Source organism: Notothenia rossii (assembly GCF_949606895.1).
Source record: "Notothenia rossii genome assembly, chromosome: 5".
NCBI classification, from domain to species: Eukaryota; Metazoa; Chordata; class Actinopteri; order Perciformes; family Nototheniidae; genus Notothenia; species Notothenia rossii.
Window position 1 is genome coordinate 20,764,015 of NC_136903.1, and position 17,656 is coordinate 20,781,670.

The window sequence follows — 17,656 nt, forward strand, 5'->3', positions numbered from 1 at the left end:
TGCAGCAGCAACACCATAAAGCATGGAGAGCTAACAGTAGAAAGCAGTACTGTGTACATATTAAAGTGATGAATCATTTACCAGTTTATAGTTTTACATTTTAGTGCAGACATTTCAATTAAACAGACCGGTAATTTGAACAATATGTAAGCAATGATGTTATTAGCATAAGAAACAAGAACTTGTGAATTCAGTAAATTGTTTACATTTATTTAGTTTCTTGAAATAAAAACATCACAAGAGATAAAGATATATCTACAATTGAATTTTGCAATACTACGTCAATGACATGACTCAAATGAGCACCACTCACATCTGTATCTATTTTTCACAGTGAGCAGATTTGAATAAACCATACATCATTTACACAATATTTCTCAACAGGCAATACTGTTTTTTCCATTTAAAACCATTAAGTACAATACAAGTAAATACGTCTGTAAACAAAAACCCAACTGTATTACTTAATGAACGAGTTGTTATTTAAAATATATTTTTCATATTGTGATGTCTTACAGTTAATTACACTTCAAGGACATAAATAACCCTGTTGCATGCAGGTTAATGTCCTTTATTGTATTACAGCTCCATCTTGTGGCGTAATTTGGCAACAGATATCCTCCTATGAGTTACATTATAGGGTTACAGAAGTAAACAAACAAAGCAGTACCAACGTAGTAACACCATACTGACCACAGAATTCTTCTTATGCTTGATCTACAAAGAAATAATAATAAACAGATCTTCTACAAAAACATCAGACTCTGTTATGAAGGGTAAAGACATTTAGCGTTGAGTTCTGTCCTGGGTGGTGGGAAGTGGGAGTTTTTCTGCTTGAGGGTAAACCAGGAAGCCAGAAAAGGTGGTGTACCTCCCCTGGTTGCTGTAGACAGCGTAGCGCTCATCCTGCTGACTGTACAGCCACACACTCTCGCCCCGACGGAGAGACAGCAGCAGGCTCTGACTCTGCATCTCCCTTCTCTTCGACGTGTCCTCATCAAACACCATCGCCTGCACCTCGCCCTTCCCACTCATCAGTTTCACAGAAACCGCCTTACGAGGGTGTTTCCCCACAGTGAAGGCAAAGAAGTATGCGCCTGGGTATTGGCAGGTGAACAGGCCGGAGGTTTTATTGAAATGCCCCCCGATGTTGACGTATTCCACATCAAAGGTCATAGGTGGCTTTTCATGCTGCTTGATACTCTGACCTATGAGTGTGGAGGTCCGTGCCATAGAGAAGGCTGACCTTGGGTGATCTGATGTATGACCTCTGGACAAGGGTTCAGCCTGAGGGGGGCAGTTTGGGTAGGACGGCCCTGATGTGGACAGATGGTTGCTGATGTAGCTGGTTGGGGAGATGTCAGGATAGACAAGGTAACCAGAGAAGGCAATGTAAGGGCCAGCGTTGCTGTACAAAGCATATTGAGGACTCTGCTGCAAAAGCAGCCACACTGTGTCCATTTCCTTTAAACTGATCATAACACTTTGGCTTTGAATTTTCCTTCCTTTCTTGCGGTAGTCGTCATATGCTATGGCCTGCACCTCCTCTCCGTTCTTCGCCAGTATCACAGAAAGCATTTTCTTTGGGAATTTCCCCACAGAGAAGGAGAAGTAGTAAGCCCCGGGGACACGACAGCGGAATTGCCCAGTGTCTGGGTTAAAATCCCCTCCAATGTTGACCATGAGCCTGTTGAAGGTCACCGCCTTCTGCTTGCCTCCCTCCATGCTGCTGGTTCGTGTGGCAGAGAAAGCAGAACTCTGACTTGAAGTCGCCGGAGGGACGTGAAGAGAGGAAGCTGGTCCAGAGCAGGAGATCATGATCAGTATACATGCCAGGTAGCAGTGTGTGCTCCTCTGAGCTAAAAAAGGAAGGGAAAAACATATATATACATTTACAAGTGGTAAACATACATTTCTGAAACTATGGGCAAGTTAGATATTTGAGATGTCTTTGCTTTACAAATTAAAAGTCCAGTCTTGTAGCTTGAGATCTGTTGGTCAGGGACCCTCAGGGCTTACAAAATACATCTGAGGAGGGTCACCAGATAATAAAAGGTGTATTTCAAAATGTTTCGATAAATGTTCCTTCGCTTTCTTGCAGAGATTAAGAAGACTATCATGTTTGTCCATTCAATACAAAAATACAGGCAGAAGACATTATATTGTTTAGCTTAGCACAACAACTGGAAACAGGGGAAAATAGCTAGCTTGGCTCTGTCCAATGTAAGGCAAAATATGATAATATCAGATAGAGAAGGAAAAAAACGGGTTAGTTACTGCTCATAGCTAATATCCTGTGAAGTGTTGTTTCAATGTAAAAAAACACCTCTTTTGAGTCTTCAAACCAAGCTTAGCAATAATGCCTCTATATGAAATACTCCAGATCGATAAGGAAGTCTGGTTACGCCCTGTCGAGATTGATTTTGTGACTCAAATCAGGCGCTCTGTGGGAGCAGCAGCCCCTGTAATGTGGCTGATATTGTCTGTTCTCTCTGTGCACTGAGAGAAGGGACTAGATTAGGTGCTGGTTCATCTGTTCCTGTGTCTGTTGAACAATGGAAAAATTTGGAGGGCTGGTGAGATGGGGCAGGGCAGGATGCTAAAAGATACCACTTAGATAAGTTGCAGATATTCTGTTATTATAAATGAAAAACTTGTGATTATTTTTTAGGGACTTGTTTACACTCCTGAAATGCTGCCTTTTTAACCATTACATACATTGGATAGCATTACGTATTCAGGTTCCAATAGAAAATGATTGTCTCTATTTAAAAAATGACTATTATTAATATGTAATTTATAATTCCTCCATACACGTAATGAAATAGAAGAATTTGAAATCACACTACACTACCATAGATTGATCTGACAAGCTTCTATGATCACACTCACACTGACCACCTCACCTGCAAGGCAACAAACATACGTTTAAGTAGTAATGATTTGATCTGCACATTTTACAAAACACTAATGATATTTAGCTCTAAATTGTGGTGGAAAATCAAAATCACATTTACAAAATAAGTGAGCTTGCAAAATATTAGCCTTATACTGTAGTAGTCAACAACCTTCATCTTTTGTCCTCAACTTTTCAAAATAAAGATTTAACATTTGAGAATAATCTGCAGTGTAACATAATGCTTTCTTATTACATAGAAGGCAAATTAGTCGGTATAGCAATGATGTCAAACAAAGCGTGGACACAATGAACAGAAAATGACCTATAGTTATGACCAAAAGTGTGAGGAGACAATTGTAATTTACTATACTTCTACCCAGATAAATAAAAACCATACATACAATTCTTAGCCCACTTACGTGTGTACACATAGACTCCATGCTCTAAAGATGAACTGAAACAAATGTCAAACTCACCTGTTAGGATTTGTTGAGAAAGAAAATGCATGCTGGATTTCGTTTTCTTAGACAGACTTTTAAATAAAGTTCCTCTTAGTTTGCTGCACTGCTAATGACCATATAACAGGCCTAACACCCAGAGGGACAAAGCTTCTGTCCAAACGTCCAAACAGACATGTCAGGAGGAGGAGCTCCAGGTCCCCTCCAATCTATAGCCCCCATTCAGCCTGCAATGCAAAAAAATGAAAATGCAGCTGTATCTTCAGCCTTATTGGCCACCTGTGTAAATATTAGGTCTAATTTATACTTGTTTTGTCTAAGAAAGATTAAGGAGCTGTGGGATACAACGTTTGGATTTTCGACACCAGACAACAGTCCATTATCTAGACAATTTAAATCAAAATAGGTCTTTGAAAAGTGATTGTTGAAAAAGAATAACATTGAAAAACAATGCCTGTATAATAATGTTTATGCCAAGGTAATTTCAGAAAAAGAAAGTGTTATAGAATTTTAGAATGTAAATTCTGCAACTTTAGGAAAATCATTACCTGTGAAAAAAATTAATCCTGGTTGGAAAATATTTGTAAAAATGGTTGCAACACTACTTTAATGTTGGAAAATTGATTATATGATATTACTGTATTTGCTGAGAGGTTATATATATTATGGTGTGCTCTCACGTTAAACTTGTTGTGTTGTACTGTTCAGTAGTGTGAAGTACCTGGGTCCATTTACTCAAGTACTGCCCAGGTAAAAAATATTATGCTTAAATTATACTTTTTAAAGAATGTACTAAGTACACTATTAGGATAAATGTGCTTTTTTGTTGCATTCAAGTATACAGTACTAAAGTGTACTCAAGTAGTACTTGTACGACTTCATCATTAGTTGAGTATACTTGAAGTATAAATAGTGTGCTAAATTGACACAACTTTTTGTAAACTTTAAGTGTACTGAAGTACACCAGTTAAAATCATGATTCGTGTGCATTCAAAACACACATCAAGAACAATTGTATTATATTACCAGTGTGTTGGAAATATACTTAAAAGGGCATTCAGCTCAATTCATAGTAGTGTATAAGTGTGTTTTGAACATAGTATTATCACACTTATTCAAGCATATCCGTTATATTTCAACTGAACTTCAAATGCACTTTCTGACTGTATTTATTACTTTTAAATTGTGCTATTATGTTAATAAAAATGTATTCATTGTAAGGTTCGATCACAATTTAAGCACCATAAATCCATGTATTTTAAGTATAATGTTATTATACTAGAAAGTAGGGTAGAAGTGTATTCTATCACTGCTTATACTACAGAATAGAAGTGTATTTTAAGTACAATAATGTTACCACTGCAAGTAATGGATTATGTGTTACAGAAGCATACTTACAATACATCACTATTATACTTCATACGCTTTAAGATACTTCCGGTTACCACTTAAGTACACACTAAGTGTGCTATTCTGTTTCATGACAAATTGCACTTCAATTATGAGAAAAACATAATTTTAATGACGTTAAAACATTTACAATTTTACTCCTTAGAACTTCGTAAACAAACCAAAAAACGTCTTTATACTTGAATAAATTGAACTATAGTTAAAACAACAAAACATGATGGTTAAACTCACATCACTTGCAAAGTAAAAATAAAATAGAAATAAATTAGAGGATGGCGGCCATCACTGAGGAGGAACGTTGTTCTTGTAGCCCTCATTATTGCATTTCCTCCGCAGTAGCAGGGCCCGGATCGCACTGACCTCGGTACCCGGAAATCTTTCTCTCACCATGTCTTTCAAAACAGGAAGGAAGCATGGAATTTACTTGATAATATAGACAATATATTAGATTGAATTCCATTCATAATGATACAATTAATACAGAATATCTGTACCTATAATTGCATTCACTTTCTCCAGGTCAAGTTGGTCCTTGACTTCCGCTGTTTTCCCCTTCCCAGTAAGGGTAGACTTGGCCAGTGTGTTTTACATTTCTGAAAGAGGCGGATTAAAACTCACATCCACACACCAATGCGCAGCACTGGGAGCAATTTGGGGCTGGGGCCCAAATTACTCACATATCAAAGTATTTTCATCTGTAAGATGGAAGAAGAATAGCTGGGTGCTGCCTGGAGAGACTGATGAGGAGTCACCGGCTGGCTGCAGCAGCTTTCCACACAAAGCCATCACATCTTCTCTTCCATAGGTGCTCTGTCAAAAGAGTGAACATCACAGCTGTCATGTTAACCCTATGTTACACAACATACAACCAAAATGCGTCAAAAGTGACCCGAATTAGTTTTAAAATTGTAAATATCTTTGCAATAAATTACTTTAATCATTCAGGATTCCAGGTATTCCTCAATTAACCTGTTTTTGATCAACATCAATTATAATTTGTATTTCTTACTTTTTGAAAAAAATCATGTTTGTATCACGACACTTCTAAGGCACAACATGGTTCCAAAGTTACCCGTATTCTTTTCCTATGTTATTTCATGCATGGCTGCTGAGTGTTTCTTTACTATACATTTTCAAATCTATGTCTTTAGTCATTAAAGGTGGGGTAGGTAAGTTTGAGAAACCGGCTTGAGATACACTTTTTGTTATATTCCATGGAATGCTCTTAACATCCCGATAGCAATGAATATCTTAAGTGTTTTGACAAAAAATCCATGCAAAAAGTTCATCTGTGGAAGCCGTAGTACTGTAAAAAAGCACGACCAATCATTTTAGCCGGCCTGGCTAAAATAACTGGATGGCCTACCTGCATGTCAGCCTTCCATCTGTGCACAAACTTATCTTGTGCCCTCATTGGTCATGTGTGTGTTCGTGTGTGTTGGAGGAGGTGCTCTGTAAGGAAGTGGCAGATTTTTTCCAGCTGTGTATTTTCAATTTGTAATTCGAGCTGGTTTCTCCAAAATGACCTACCCCACCTTTAATATTCAAAGTATTAATTAAATACCTTGTTTTTGATTACCACAAACTAAGAACTAAAATAGTTTATGCCAAGTGTGGTAAAAATGCAAAAAAATACATACTATAATAATACTAATTTTGTTAAAAATAATTATTTTTTATTTTAGCAGTGAATTGGACCAAGCATGTATGATGTAGTAATACAAAAACTATTTTAGTTTATACACTGTGACATTAGCTAGTCATGTTAGCTTGTAATATATAGAGCAGAGCTAACTAGCAAGTTAGCCAAACGTTAGTGGTTAGCAGTTTATGCTATGCTAGCTGTTGGCTACTAAACATTAACAAACTGGATTCCGCTGTAAGAAAGCTGTGAAACTTTACAATAAACTTGGCGACAACACTGTGACAACCCGCTGCATGTTTATGTGTCATTCTACCGTGTTGGAGATGAGAGGGTGAGGGCAGCACTACAAGAAGCTGTAAGCTAACGTTAGCAGCCACCTTGTTAACCTGTTAAGCCCGGTTTCTCCCGCCGGTGGGGGCAGACGCAACATCTTGCAAGAAACAACATCTCTGGGCTTCTTAACATTTAATAGCCTATTAATGATGCATACCCACTTAACGGGAAGAAACTCAGCTAACTGACGATATTAACCATTGTTACCTAAACTAAACACAAGTCTAACACTAAGCAAATCAGCACATAGCAAAAAAGGGCTAATGCTACTTTAGCACATAACAGGCAAAAGCGATCTTTTCTACTTCATGCTATCTGCACAAACGTATCATATGAAAGCTGGGATTCCACAGATTCCATATGTATACGTCTCATCACTGTACGACCAAAGCTCACTCCATTATAGTTGCAGGACTCACCAGATCTCATGTCTTCTGTTCTCTGTTAACGTCCAGCTGCTCATATTTAACGTGTTGATGTAAAACGATGCCGATATGAATCCATAAACTCCTGGAGCAGACATACAGAGTGAGCAGCAGCTGGGCAGGAGGAGACCTGCTCAAACTGACGTGGAAGTGTCGTGGATATTTGAAACTCGTCAATACTGTAAAGATGTACAATGAGAGTAATCAATAATAAACTGGTGAAAGCAAGCAGCGTTGTCTTTCGTTGGTTCTTTATTTGAAGCGCTTCAAAGGTACATGTCTCACAGAGTACAGAGTAGTCTGCAGGAGTGCACACAGGGTATAATGTCTGTGTGTGTTTTATAGAGGACTGTTGCTGTGCAGGAAGTAAAAGAGATAAGACTTTCCTTAGAAAACTGTTATCTTACAATGCTCTCATATGGAGAGCCACATCCTCCAGGTACGACCTTGGCAGGAAGCTACCGTGTGGTACAACAGGTCGAGTTGACCAAACAGTTTCTAAGCATAATATCATCATTTGGTTTTACCATATAAAGTAACATGAGATATTGCCACTACAGAAGTTTCAAATTGGATTGACAGGCGCGGACAGTTCTCATTTGCAGGTTTCTTCGATGACGTTTATATTAACCAATCAGGAGTGTTGTGGGCTCATTCCAATCCTGCTTCTAGTTTCTGGTCCAATACACTGTGTTTTGGTCAAGGAGTTTCTGAAGTTTGGAAGGGAGCTGTGCAGAGACACAACACTTCATATTGCATCAACCTTTATGTATGAAGTGTCTGAGTGCAACAATGTGTACTGTATGCCATAAATCCAGACTCATTGACATGCAAATGTGTCATGATTAAGTCGAGGGAGAAGATACATGTTATCCCTCTACCAAACAACATTGAAAAAGACTGATTTGACTGGACATCAAGGAAGCCTCAAGAACTCATTTGGACTATAGGCTTAATGTAATTCACCAGATAACGAATGAGATTAAATAATGAGCCTATAATGGGAAAATAAGAGTACTAATTTCCAATTCTGTGCACAATGAATTCTGTCATTTTGATGTTCTGCTTCTTATTATTTTGTACTGTACGAATCCCTAGTAGATTGACTTTTTAAGTACACACCTGTAGTAGAATGTTGAATGGGATGGACACTACCAATGTGTTAGGAGGAACCTGTTCTGACCCTGACATACATAAAGTGCCTCCTATCAAGTAAGTCTTTGTGCATTAATACATGATGGTAATAGTACAGACCTATACACTTCCCAGAGGTGTAAACAAAGTACACTATTCACAAATGTAATAAAATAAACACTAACAAACAAAGTACACTGAAGTGCAGTTTAAAATGAACTAACATTAAAGTGCACTGTTTGTAATAGTGGTGCACGATAATTATCGGCCCGATATTAGGAATTATGACGTCATCCCGATAAACCCGATAAAAGTATTAATAGCCCCGATAATATACAATATATTTTTGGGATAAAAAAAAAGAAACAATACTGCGGTGTTGGTGGATTGGGATGAGGGACGCTTGTTTTTCACTCGGCTCCTCCCGTTTTGCCAGTAATGTGGTATTAGTGGTTTAGGAAGAGGGGAGTTTTTCACAAATCCAGCGCTCCCTAACTCATGCCTGGCTGTGACGTAAATGGTGTGCGGCCGTGAAGCCAGGACAGTAAACAAACATGTTGTCGGTATTATGGGACTATTTCAAAGTTTCAGAGTTAGATAGTTTGCTTGCTATTTGTATTAACAAATGCAATGCAGAAGTTCCACGAGGAGGGAAAAAGGCAACAGGTACATTTAATATATATATATATATATATATATATATATATATATATATATATATATATATATTTTATTATCGGTTATCGGTATCGGTCTTGAGAAGCAGGAAGTTATCGGTATCGGTTTCAAAAAACCAATATCGTGCATCTCTAGTTTTTAAGTATACTTAGACCCTCCAGAAAAACTCGGGCAAAAATCCTCGATTATGCGGGCTAAAATCCTTGATTATGCGATTAAACATGCGGGGTTTTTATGTAATTTTATGCGGTGAAATTGCGAAATATGCGGAAAGTTGCGAAAAAGAATAGATTTATTTTTAAATATTGGGCTGTCTTATTTATTCTCTCTCACACACACCCTGCCACTAACGTTAAACCCCTTTCCTATTCAATTAAACACATTCAATGTTTATTTATTGTCAAATCAATGGGGCTATTTGAATCACACTCTCTCTCACTCACACACACACACACACACACACACACACACACACACACACACACACACACACACACACACACACACACACACACACACACACACACACACACACACACACACACACACACACACACACACACACACACACACACACACACACACACACACACACACACTTCTCCGCCTCATTCTGTTTTCATTTACTCGTTCGTTATCTGACCAGCTTCAATCTACTCACTTCGTTTCTTGTAGCCCTCGAAAGGGTTTTGGAGGTTGATGCCTCGGTGAACGTGAGTTGTTTGGCTTTCTTGTCCGCAGCAGCAGAAAGCATTTTCGAATGTTTGAATGAATCAAAGTGGGTCGTCACGGTCGATTTTCTCTAAAACGTATGCTCCAACACACAGTTGCACGGGGTGCAGAATAGTTTCCCCCCACTTGCGTGAAAGACATCGGGGTACTGCTTTGCCCGGTCTTTAGCAGAAATGTTCGTCGTGAGTTCCACACGTTCACTCTACGGTGTTGTTTACCTTCTGTGATGCGCGAGCTGATGACGTCACGTCATCATCATCACTACTTCACGTCAAGACGAGTTAACTTTTTTTGTTCTCAACTTTGTGTGGAAAAATGCGGGGATTATGCGGCCTTTTGATAAATATACGGCCTTTAAAAAATCTGCGCCATTTTGCTGATTATGCGGTAAATTCTGCGATCGCAGGATCGCGTTTTTCTGGAGGGTCTAATAATATTATGTACACTTCTAATGAAGTGAAATTAAAGTCTACTTAAATAAAGCATACCAATAGTGTATTACAAAGGACTTCAAATATCTAACTTTTTAAAAGTAGACTAATGTACCACTTTAGGTATTTGCAAGTTAATATACTCTTTAAAAGTACAATGAAGTACAAATGAAGAAAAACATATATTAAAGTGCACTTTTTATACGAGTACTTAAATACACTTCTAATGAAGTGAAATTAATGTACACGTTAATAAAGCATGCTTAGGGTATTACAAAATACTAAAAAATAATTGTACTTTCGATCAGTATACTTGACCACTATAAGTATTGGCTAATTTAGTACGTAGTAGCGAAAGTGTACTTACTTTGCACCTTTACCAGCTTTAATAAACATGTTAATGCATCAATAATTATAATCAAAACATAATATATTATTCTGAAATGGTCCTATATCTACATAATAAGTACTTCTAATTTTGGTACTTTAAGTATATTTTGAATTACTCTAGTACTTTTTTCTTAAGTAACATTAGCAATGCAGGATTATTACTTGTAGCAGAGTATTCATACACTCTGGTACTTATACTCTGGATCTGAGTAGCCTACTTCTCCCACCTCTGAATACATTCATCACATTAACTGCTGCGTTGCTCCATCATGCCCTGCCATGACGCAGAGAACCCGGAAGACGTGTGTTTGCTGTCAATGCCAGCGACAGAGGACTGAGAGCTGAAAACCCGCATTTAAGACAAGATGGCAGGACTGCCCCGCAGGATCCTTAAGGTAACTATTACACACTTTAAACAGCAGCAAAGGTCCCTTTTCTGTCAGGGTGGAAACTCTACATACACTGTCTGAACTCCCGGTGCTGGTTCACAGTTTTGTTTGCTAACGTTAGCACCTAGCACGCTAAAGCAACTTCCGTTTTATTCCTGTGCCCAGATAGCGAAACACTTTGGGGTTAAAAATACACCAACCTTTTGTGTAAACGGAGCATGGATGTGGTCTGTGTCGGGGCCATATCTTCCAAATGTAGTTCTCAGGCACAACAGTGTTCTCTAATAGCCCTTGCTCAGATCGTGGTGCTGACTGAATAGCTGGCTAACAATGCTAACAGTGCTAGCAACGGCTAGCTTGTGAGTGAATGATAATAAAACAACAGGAACAAGCTAAAGCGACCCTGGTAGCCTGATGATCTCTGTGTTATATTTTTCATACATGAATTTAGCTCATCACATCCTTTTATAATCTTTTTGTTTTGTTTGTTTTTTTGCATAGTTTAGCCTTTTCATTAAGTGAAGTTCCTAAGTATGTACCATGTTTTATACATGAATGCGGTTTCCCATCCTTAGTGAGTATTCACATAACAAAGTATTATAGATGAAACGTTTGATACTTGAAGAGAAATCACTTCCACTGCAGACTTTGGCCCCTGACTCCATGTGGCAGCATCAGAAAGTGATGTTGGCCATATCCAAAACGAGCTGCTCAGCATAGGTTTCTAAAGATAATACTCAATTACTAGCCTAATAAAAAAAAGAAAAAGCAATCGCATCATAACTCAAATTTCTCAGAAAATCTGATGTGAAATAATTTGAAAGAATATCTTTTCAAGATAGTGAATGGTGATGTTTTTATTTACTTTACATTACCAATGAGTTAATTTGCAATTAACACACTGGACTCAAATGTTGAACCTTCAGGTTACAAGCTTCTCTAAAATGTATGCTCCTTTACCCCAATAATAAGGTAAGTGTAAGATTAACTTGGAACCAAAAAGTCGATTCAAACTTAGTCATTCACCCATTTTATCATCTTTATTTTTCTACTCCTGCGTGCCAACACCTAATGATTCCTCTCTAACTATTGGGGTAATGTTATGCATTCATGTATACATTGTCAGTAAACATAGCTACACCTTTTTTATTTAAAATCCTTTTACTCTCCCTTTCACTAGTTATTTAATTTATTTAAATAACTAGTTGTTAAATACTCAATACTTAACACTAGTCAAGTATATACTTTAGATATAAGTATACAAACAATATATTTTACCACACTTAGGATTTATTCATTTTATTACCAGAAAACATGCAAATGTGCTATGCTATATGCTATATCGCCCAGCCGTAACAGGGACATGAATGATGTTTGAGATCAGGCTGCACAGGTGGGTGAGTCAGAAGGTCACAGGCTGGTGTTGGTGGGAAAAGGTGGACGTTTTGGGAACAGTACTCAGCGGACGGAGCCCTTGATCCCTCGGAGCGTGTGACTGGGACTGGGAGCCCCTCTCGTCTGTGTTTTCACTGCATGGTTTTGTCTGTGGGTTATCTGAAACATTTCAGGAATCTCACTCCCAGTCGCATTCAGGAAAGGAACGGCAAAAACAAGAGTGCCGGCTGTTGGCATGCTTTACTTCATGCTGTTTTCTCATGCATGGATGTTATGTTATTTATTTATTGTTCTGTTGATTTCAGGTATGAACAGAACAGGGGGATTATAGGTTTTAAGATTGTGAATGTACATTTAGAAAACAGTTTGGAGAATGGAGACCATAAAACAGTAGCTCAAATCAAGCTATCTAAATAGTTCATAGCCTATATATAGTAGCTGCACACCACTGCCATGACGTCCTATTCCTTTGCACTTTTAATACGTTGCTGTTGTCGAATGCATCTATCAGGCGTGTCACTCATGCTGCCTCATGCCTACCACAATAGATATCAGATACCTGCTCCTCTTTCACTGTAGAGGTGTGTTCTTCTGTTAGTCACACGGCTGACACTGAGGTACTTTGCTGCAGTGGTTGTTGGAAATGAAAGTAATGGCTGACTGTGGAGCGGTGGCTGAGACAGTGTCACCTCTAGCAGACAGTTACAGAGTGCACAGAGATTCAGCATTTTGCCTCTACTGCAGGCAACGCCACCCTGTGTTACAGGATTATAGCCAAGCAGACAATAGTAAACCTTCCACCTGCCATCTATTGCCATGTCTGGTCGGAGAATAATGGTGATTCACATCTTGTTTGCAACTCTCAGTTGTTGGCAGAAGAATAATAATTTTGAATAAATAATTGTAATAAACAGGTTTTACCTATATGTAATTACAAATCCTAAGGTGGATTCATCTAATTATGGGGAAGGTAGTTGTTGGCAATACATTTTCAGCATATTGTTATTCAATAGTTCTGAGAGAAACCATACTTTGGCCAATTGTAGCTCAAGAAAGTGCCAATGTTGGCTGTTCTGCAAATGCAGACTGAATTAATGCTGGAGTATCCTTCAGGAAAAATTCCTTATCCAGCAATTGTAAATGCTGCCTATTCTGCTAAGACAAAGCAAAGTCAGACTTAATCATCACGAGAGTTCGACAATATAAGAAAATGGAGAGAAAATGTTTGGAAACAAGAAGTAAACAAGAAAGAAATGTAAAAACAAAAAGGTGATAGTCTTGTAGAGTATCATTTTTGTAGTTTGAAATGAATGACTAGTACTCCTATAGGTTACTACATAAAGTGTATATGCCTGTGGTTTCCTGGGGAAAGGGGCTGAGTCATTGTTTCTGATCAGAGTTTGATTTAGCACCATGATGCCGTCGGCACGGGATTCACAGAATGTGTCATGAGTGATCCCGGTTGAGCTGTTTGCATAAAAATAAAACCAGTTTCCAACAGTGCAGTTATCTGTAATGCTACATGAGACATTCCTAGATGTTACAAGCCACAGTTGTATTTGTAGCAGAAATAATGTATTACTTGTCATTAAATTATGAAGTGTCAGCATTCACTGAAGGAGATGCGCTTGAAATGCTACTTCTAAATATGTACGGTGTGAAAGATGCTTTGTGCTGCATCTCTTTTAAAAATCTAACAACTGTCAAGTTTTTATTTCCAGTTTCATTTCTTTGTGCACATACCCTACCTTCACGCTAGGAGTTGCATCCTTCGCTACAATATTTAGCAGGTGGTGCATTGTGGCGATAACGATGCGTTTTGCAGCGCAAGGTTAAATCACTTTATGTTACTGATAAATATTATTTAGGTTAATGTCTTCCTGTCTCTTTCTGTGCCAGGAAACTCAACGCCTGATTGCAGAGCCTGTCCCAGGCATCCGGGCTGAGCCAGATGAAGGCAATGCCCGCTACTTTCATGTGGTCATCTGTGGACCTCAGGACTCACCTTTTGAGGGGGGCGTTTTTAAACTGGAGCTCTTTTTACCCGAAGAATATCCCATGGCAGCTCCTAAAGTACGCTTCATGACCAAAATATATCACCCCAATGTTGACAAGTTGGGGAGAATCTGTCTAGACATTTTGAAAGGTAAGTCAACACTCTGTGATGTAACAGTTTATGCTTGGCTAGCTGTGTGTGGTTTACATTGTGCATAAAGGGCAGGTTTTCAACTGACAGAAAGTGTTTATTTTCCCCTGTTCTTTCTGTTGAGTCAGGCTTGTTACTGTAGAAACAGCGCTGTACGTTCTCTGTCCTCTGATGTTCCCCTGTGAATGAAGTGAGGGATTTGACCATTTTATCTTGCTCAAAAGATCAAGGGCCTCTTATGTTACACTTGTGACCCCTGACTGAAGCTTTTCGCCAATACTACTGCACCGTTTCTTCACTCCTGCAGCTTTCAAAAAAATATCATCCCTCTGCTTTTCCTGGCCTCAATTAGACTTTTATTAATCCCTGTTCTTTTATTTTTCAGATAAATGGTCACCGGCTCTGCAGATTCGCACAGTGCTGCTATCAATCCAGGCATTACTAAGTGCACCCAACCCTGATGATCCCCTCGCAAATGACGTTGCAGAGAAGTGGAAGTCCAATGAAGTTGAAGCCATAGAAACAGGTGAGGGCTCTCATCTGGCTGTGTTCAACAAAGGGTTTTAAATACATTGTTCTAACATTGAGTAATGAACCATATTTGTTACCTGAGGTCATTGCTGGTTATTTCAGTAATGGCAACCATACATTCTAAAATTGAATTTGCAAGCAGGAATGAGGCAACCTGGTTGATCTCCCCCAATGTATTGTTTACAAATATATAATTACATTTTGTGATCATTTTGTTTAATTTGGAGGGATAAGGGATTTTGTAAATGTGTCTCAATGCAGGCTTTGAACAAACCACTTTGGTAAAATGAACGTCATTCATATTGCTTTTGTTTTCTTACTCTTTCCAGCCAAGTCATGGACCAGACTTTATGCTGGAAGCAGAAACGAGGTGTAGAGCAGCCCTACAAGTGGAAATCAAGTGTGAACACAACTCCTCATGTTCTGCCTCCTCCTACTTCAATTACATTTAAAGGACACAGTCTTAAATATATATAAACATATATATATAAATATATATTATAAAATAAACGTGAAAATATTGTAAAGGAAAAAAACTCCTGCTGACAATTGGTGATTTAAATGCATACAAGTAATGAAATTACTCGTCTTTGTCCGTACTTACTACTGTTCAAATGCATGAGCTGAGATCTACTCACCTGGCTTTCTTTGTCCATGGATTTTAGAAAGCTTTCACCAACGTGAAAACAAGCATGTTGAGGGGGCAAAAGGGTGTATGTGTGGGGGGTGGGTTTTGGGGGCCCTGGAGTTGTGGAATGGGCGGAGATTGACTAGATGTGGTTAACATTGTATAATCTTAACATTTATTTTAACTTTATTTCCTTGTGTTGCTGCTTTTTTTCCAAGCAGCAAACTAGCTCACTGTATGTTGACCCTCAGCTGGAGGCCATCCAGAGTTGTGTGCTGTGTAGATGGCCCAACTGGACACATAATCTATCGTAGCCGTGCTTCTTCACATTTGACTGCATTGAAAATTAAATGTTATGACTAAAACCCAAACTGAGCCTGCTACTGTCACATTAACTGTTTCAACCACTCTCAATGTAAACTGTAGGCTTGTTGATGGCGTGAGAGAGTGAGGAGGGCGGAGAGGACATTGTGGATCTTTCCTTAGTTTTAGCACATATGTTTTATTACCATATCAAGTCTTTTATATGTGAATCTTTCTTACTATTACCATACTAAGTACTCTGCTTTCTCTCTGTATGCCCTCTCAGTTTAATGCTATAAGACTCAGTGGTTTACTTTGCATTTATTTCACAAAGCAGCGGTTACATTTGAGCTGTTAGTTGTTTGATAACCTGGTGGTGGATAGGGTGTGGTTGGTGGGTGAGGAGATGCTGGGCTGTTACAGGATCAAACTCCAAAACAGCATGAAGGCTTTCACTCAATTGTTTTGACTGTTTTTTGGCCTTAAAAGTCTGTATTTAATTTTACTGTTTGTAAATTCATTCTTTCTATCAATCTGGGAAGGAAGTGTTTTCCTGCTCTCAGAACGCTTTGAAACAGTCCATCTGCATACCTTTTATGTTCTGTAAATAAAATCTGTTGATTAATAAATGGTTGCCTTGGTGAAGTTGTTTATGGTGCACAATCCTGTCCTTTATTTTACACCTGTATTACGTTTTACTGTAGGCCACGTGGATTTTGTATCCTCACCTATTCCCATTGTAGTTCAACTCAACTTGAGATCTTATCATCTTCAATACGTGAAAACACATTTTGGGGTCTGCAGGACTGTTTGAAATGAGAGTACAAAAATAGTTGTTAAATAAATGTAGTAGATTATAATTTCCTTCATAAATATTGTAAAATAGGATAATAAAACAGCAAAACTATAATGTATTACATCACTTTATATTGTAAATTCAAATCACTATAGTTATTTAGACTGTACATGTGAGGCTCTGAAAAGGGGAAATAAATGAAGAATATCTCATAGTTGATTTACTACTGAAAAAGCTTTAATACTATTCAGAATAGTTTAGGCTGCTTATTTTATCTTGTAAATTGCTCATTATAGTAAAAAAAAAGTATGTTTCTAAATGACCAAAGGCACACTTGGGTTGATGACAAATTGAAATGCCCTTATTTAACATTGAATAAATTATGCCTTTTTAGATTATTACTGATTGACATCATTTTTATTTTCTGTGTTTTTAAACTAGGCTACTGGTAATTATAACTTAAGCTATTTATAGTATTTCATTAAATGAATTGGAATTTGTTTAAACTCAGCTTGCTACATGTCTGTTTTTAATCTATTTATTTAATGAGTGAGTGAGAATTAAGACGAACCATTTTGAAACACGGCTGACTACCAGAGGTACACATTTGTATCAGTGTCCCAATATTATGAGTGGCTTTGGTTACAGTCTTCAAGAAGAAAACACATCCAGCTACTCAGACACCGTCACTTTTAAACATCTCTGAACATTTTCACCCTTGAACACATCCTGGGGTCTGAGGAAAGTCCACCTCCACTAGAGGGAGGCCCTGAGCTTTGGTATAGGCCTCTGCACAGCCGTATATTACAGGCTTTGCTACAGCAACATGCTGCTGTAAATAACCATTGAGTGTCACCAGCAGGCTTCTCACTCAGCTGAACATCGTTTTCTTGATTTGACCTTAAAACTGCAAGGGACGGCCTTATGCTTGCT

The 17,656-nt window shown here is 38.2% G+C and overlaps 2 protein-coding genes across 6 annotated transcripts; one reads left to right on the top strand and one right to left on the bottom strand.

Annotated features, from left to right (window-relative positions):
* Nucleotides 1-55: 55 nt before the first annotated feature.
* On the bottom strand, nt 56-14,195 carry c1qtnf13 (C1q and TNF related 13). 5 transcript variants are annotated; one of them, XM_079680803.1, is made up of 2 exons: nt 11,125-14,195; nt 56-1,859 (listed from the first exon to the last, which is right to left on the bottom strand). In XM_079680803.1, the coding sequence occupies exon 2, from the start codon at nt 1,816-1,818 to the stop codon at nt 787-789; it is 1,032 nt and encodes a 343-aa protein (XP_079536929.1). In that variant the 5' UTR covers nt 1,819-1,859; nt 11,125-14,195; the 3' UTR covers nt 56-786. The 5 variants fall into 5 exon arrangements, 4 of the variants coding, with proteins under 4 accessions (XP_079536929.1, XP_079536928.1, XP_079536930.1 ...); XM_079680802.1 differs by lacking the exon at nt 11,125-14,195 and adding an exon at nt 10,763-10,893; XM_079680804.1 differs by lacking the exon at nt 11,125-14,195 and adding an exon at nt 9,644-9,989.
* On the top strand, nt 10,773-16,556 carry ube2na (ubiquitin-conjugating enzyme E2Na). The gene is made up of 4 exons (XM_079680805.1): nt 10,773-10,930; nt 14,219-14,465; nt 14,851-14,991; nt 15,326-16,556. Exons 1-4 carry the CDS (start codon nt 10,901-10,903, stop codon nt 15,370-15,372), a joined length of 465 nt encoding a protein of 154 aa, XP_079536931.1. The 5' UTR covers nt 10,773-10,900; the 3' UTR covers nt 15,373-16,556.
* Nucleotides 16,557-17,656: the final 1,100 nt, after the last annotated feature.

Coding starts and splice junctions, on each gene's coding strand:
- c1qtnf13 (XM_079680801.1), bottom strand. CDS start 3,406: ATGCATTTTCTTTCTCAACAAATCCTAACAG. Junction 1,860..3,375: donor TTCTCAACAAATCCTAACAG/GTGAGTTTGACA, acceptor TTCCTTTTTTAG/CTCAGAGGAGCACACACTGC.
- ube2na (XM_079680805.1), top strand. CDS start 10,901: ATGGCAGGACTGCCCCGCAGGATCCTTAAG. Junction 10,931..14,218: donor TGCCCCGCAGGATCCTTAAG/GTAACTATTACA, acceptor TTTCTGTGCCAG/GAAACTCAACGCCTGATTGC. Junction 14,466..14,850: donor CTGTCTAGACATTTTGAAAG/GTAAGTCAACAC, acceptor TTTATTTTTCAG/ATAAATGGTCACCGGCTCTG.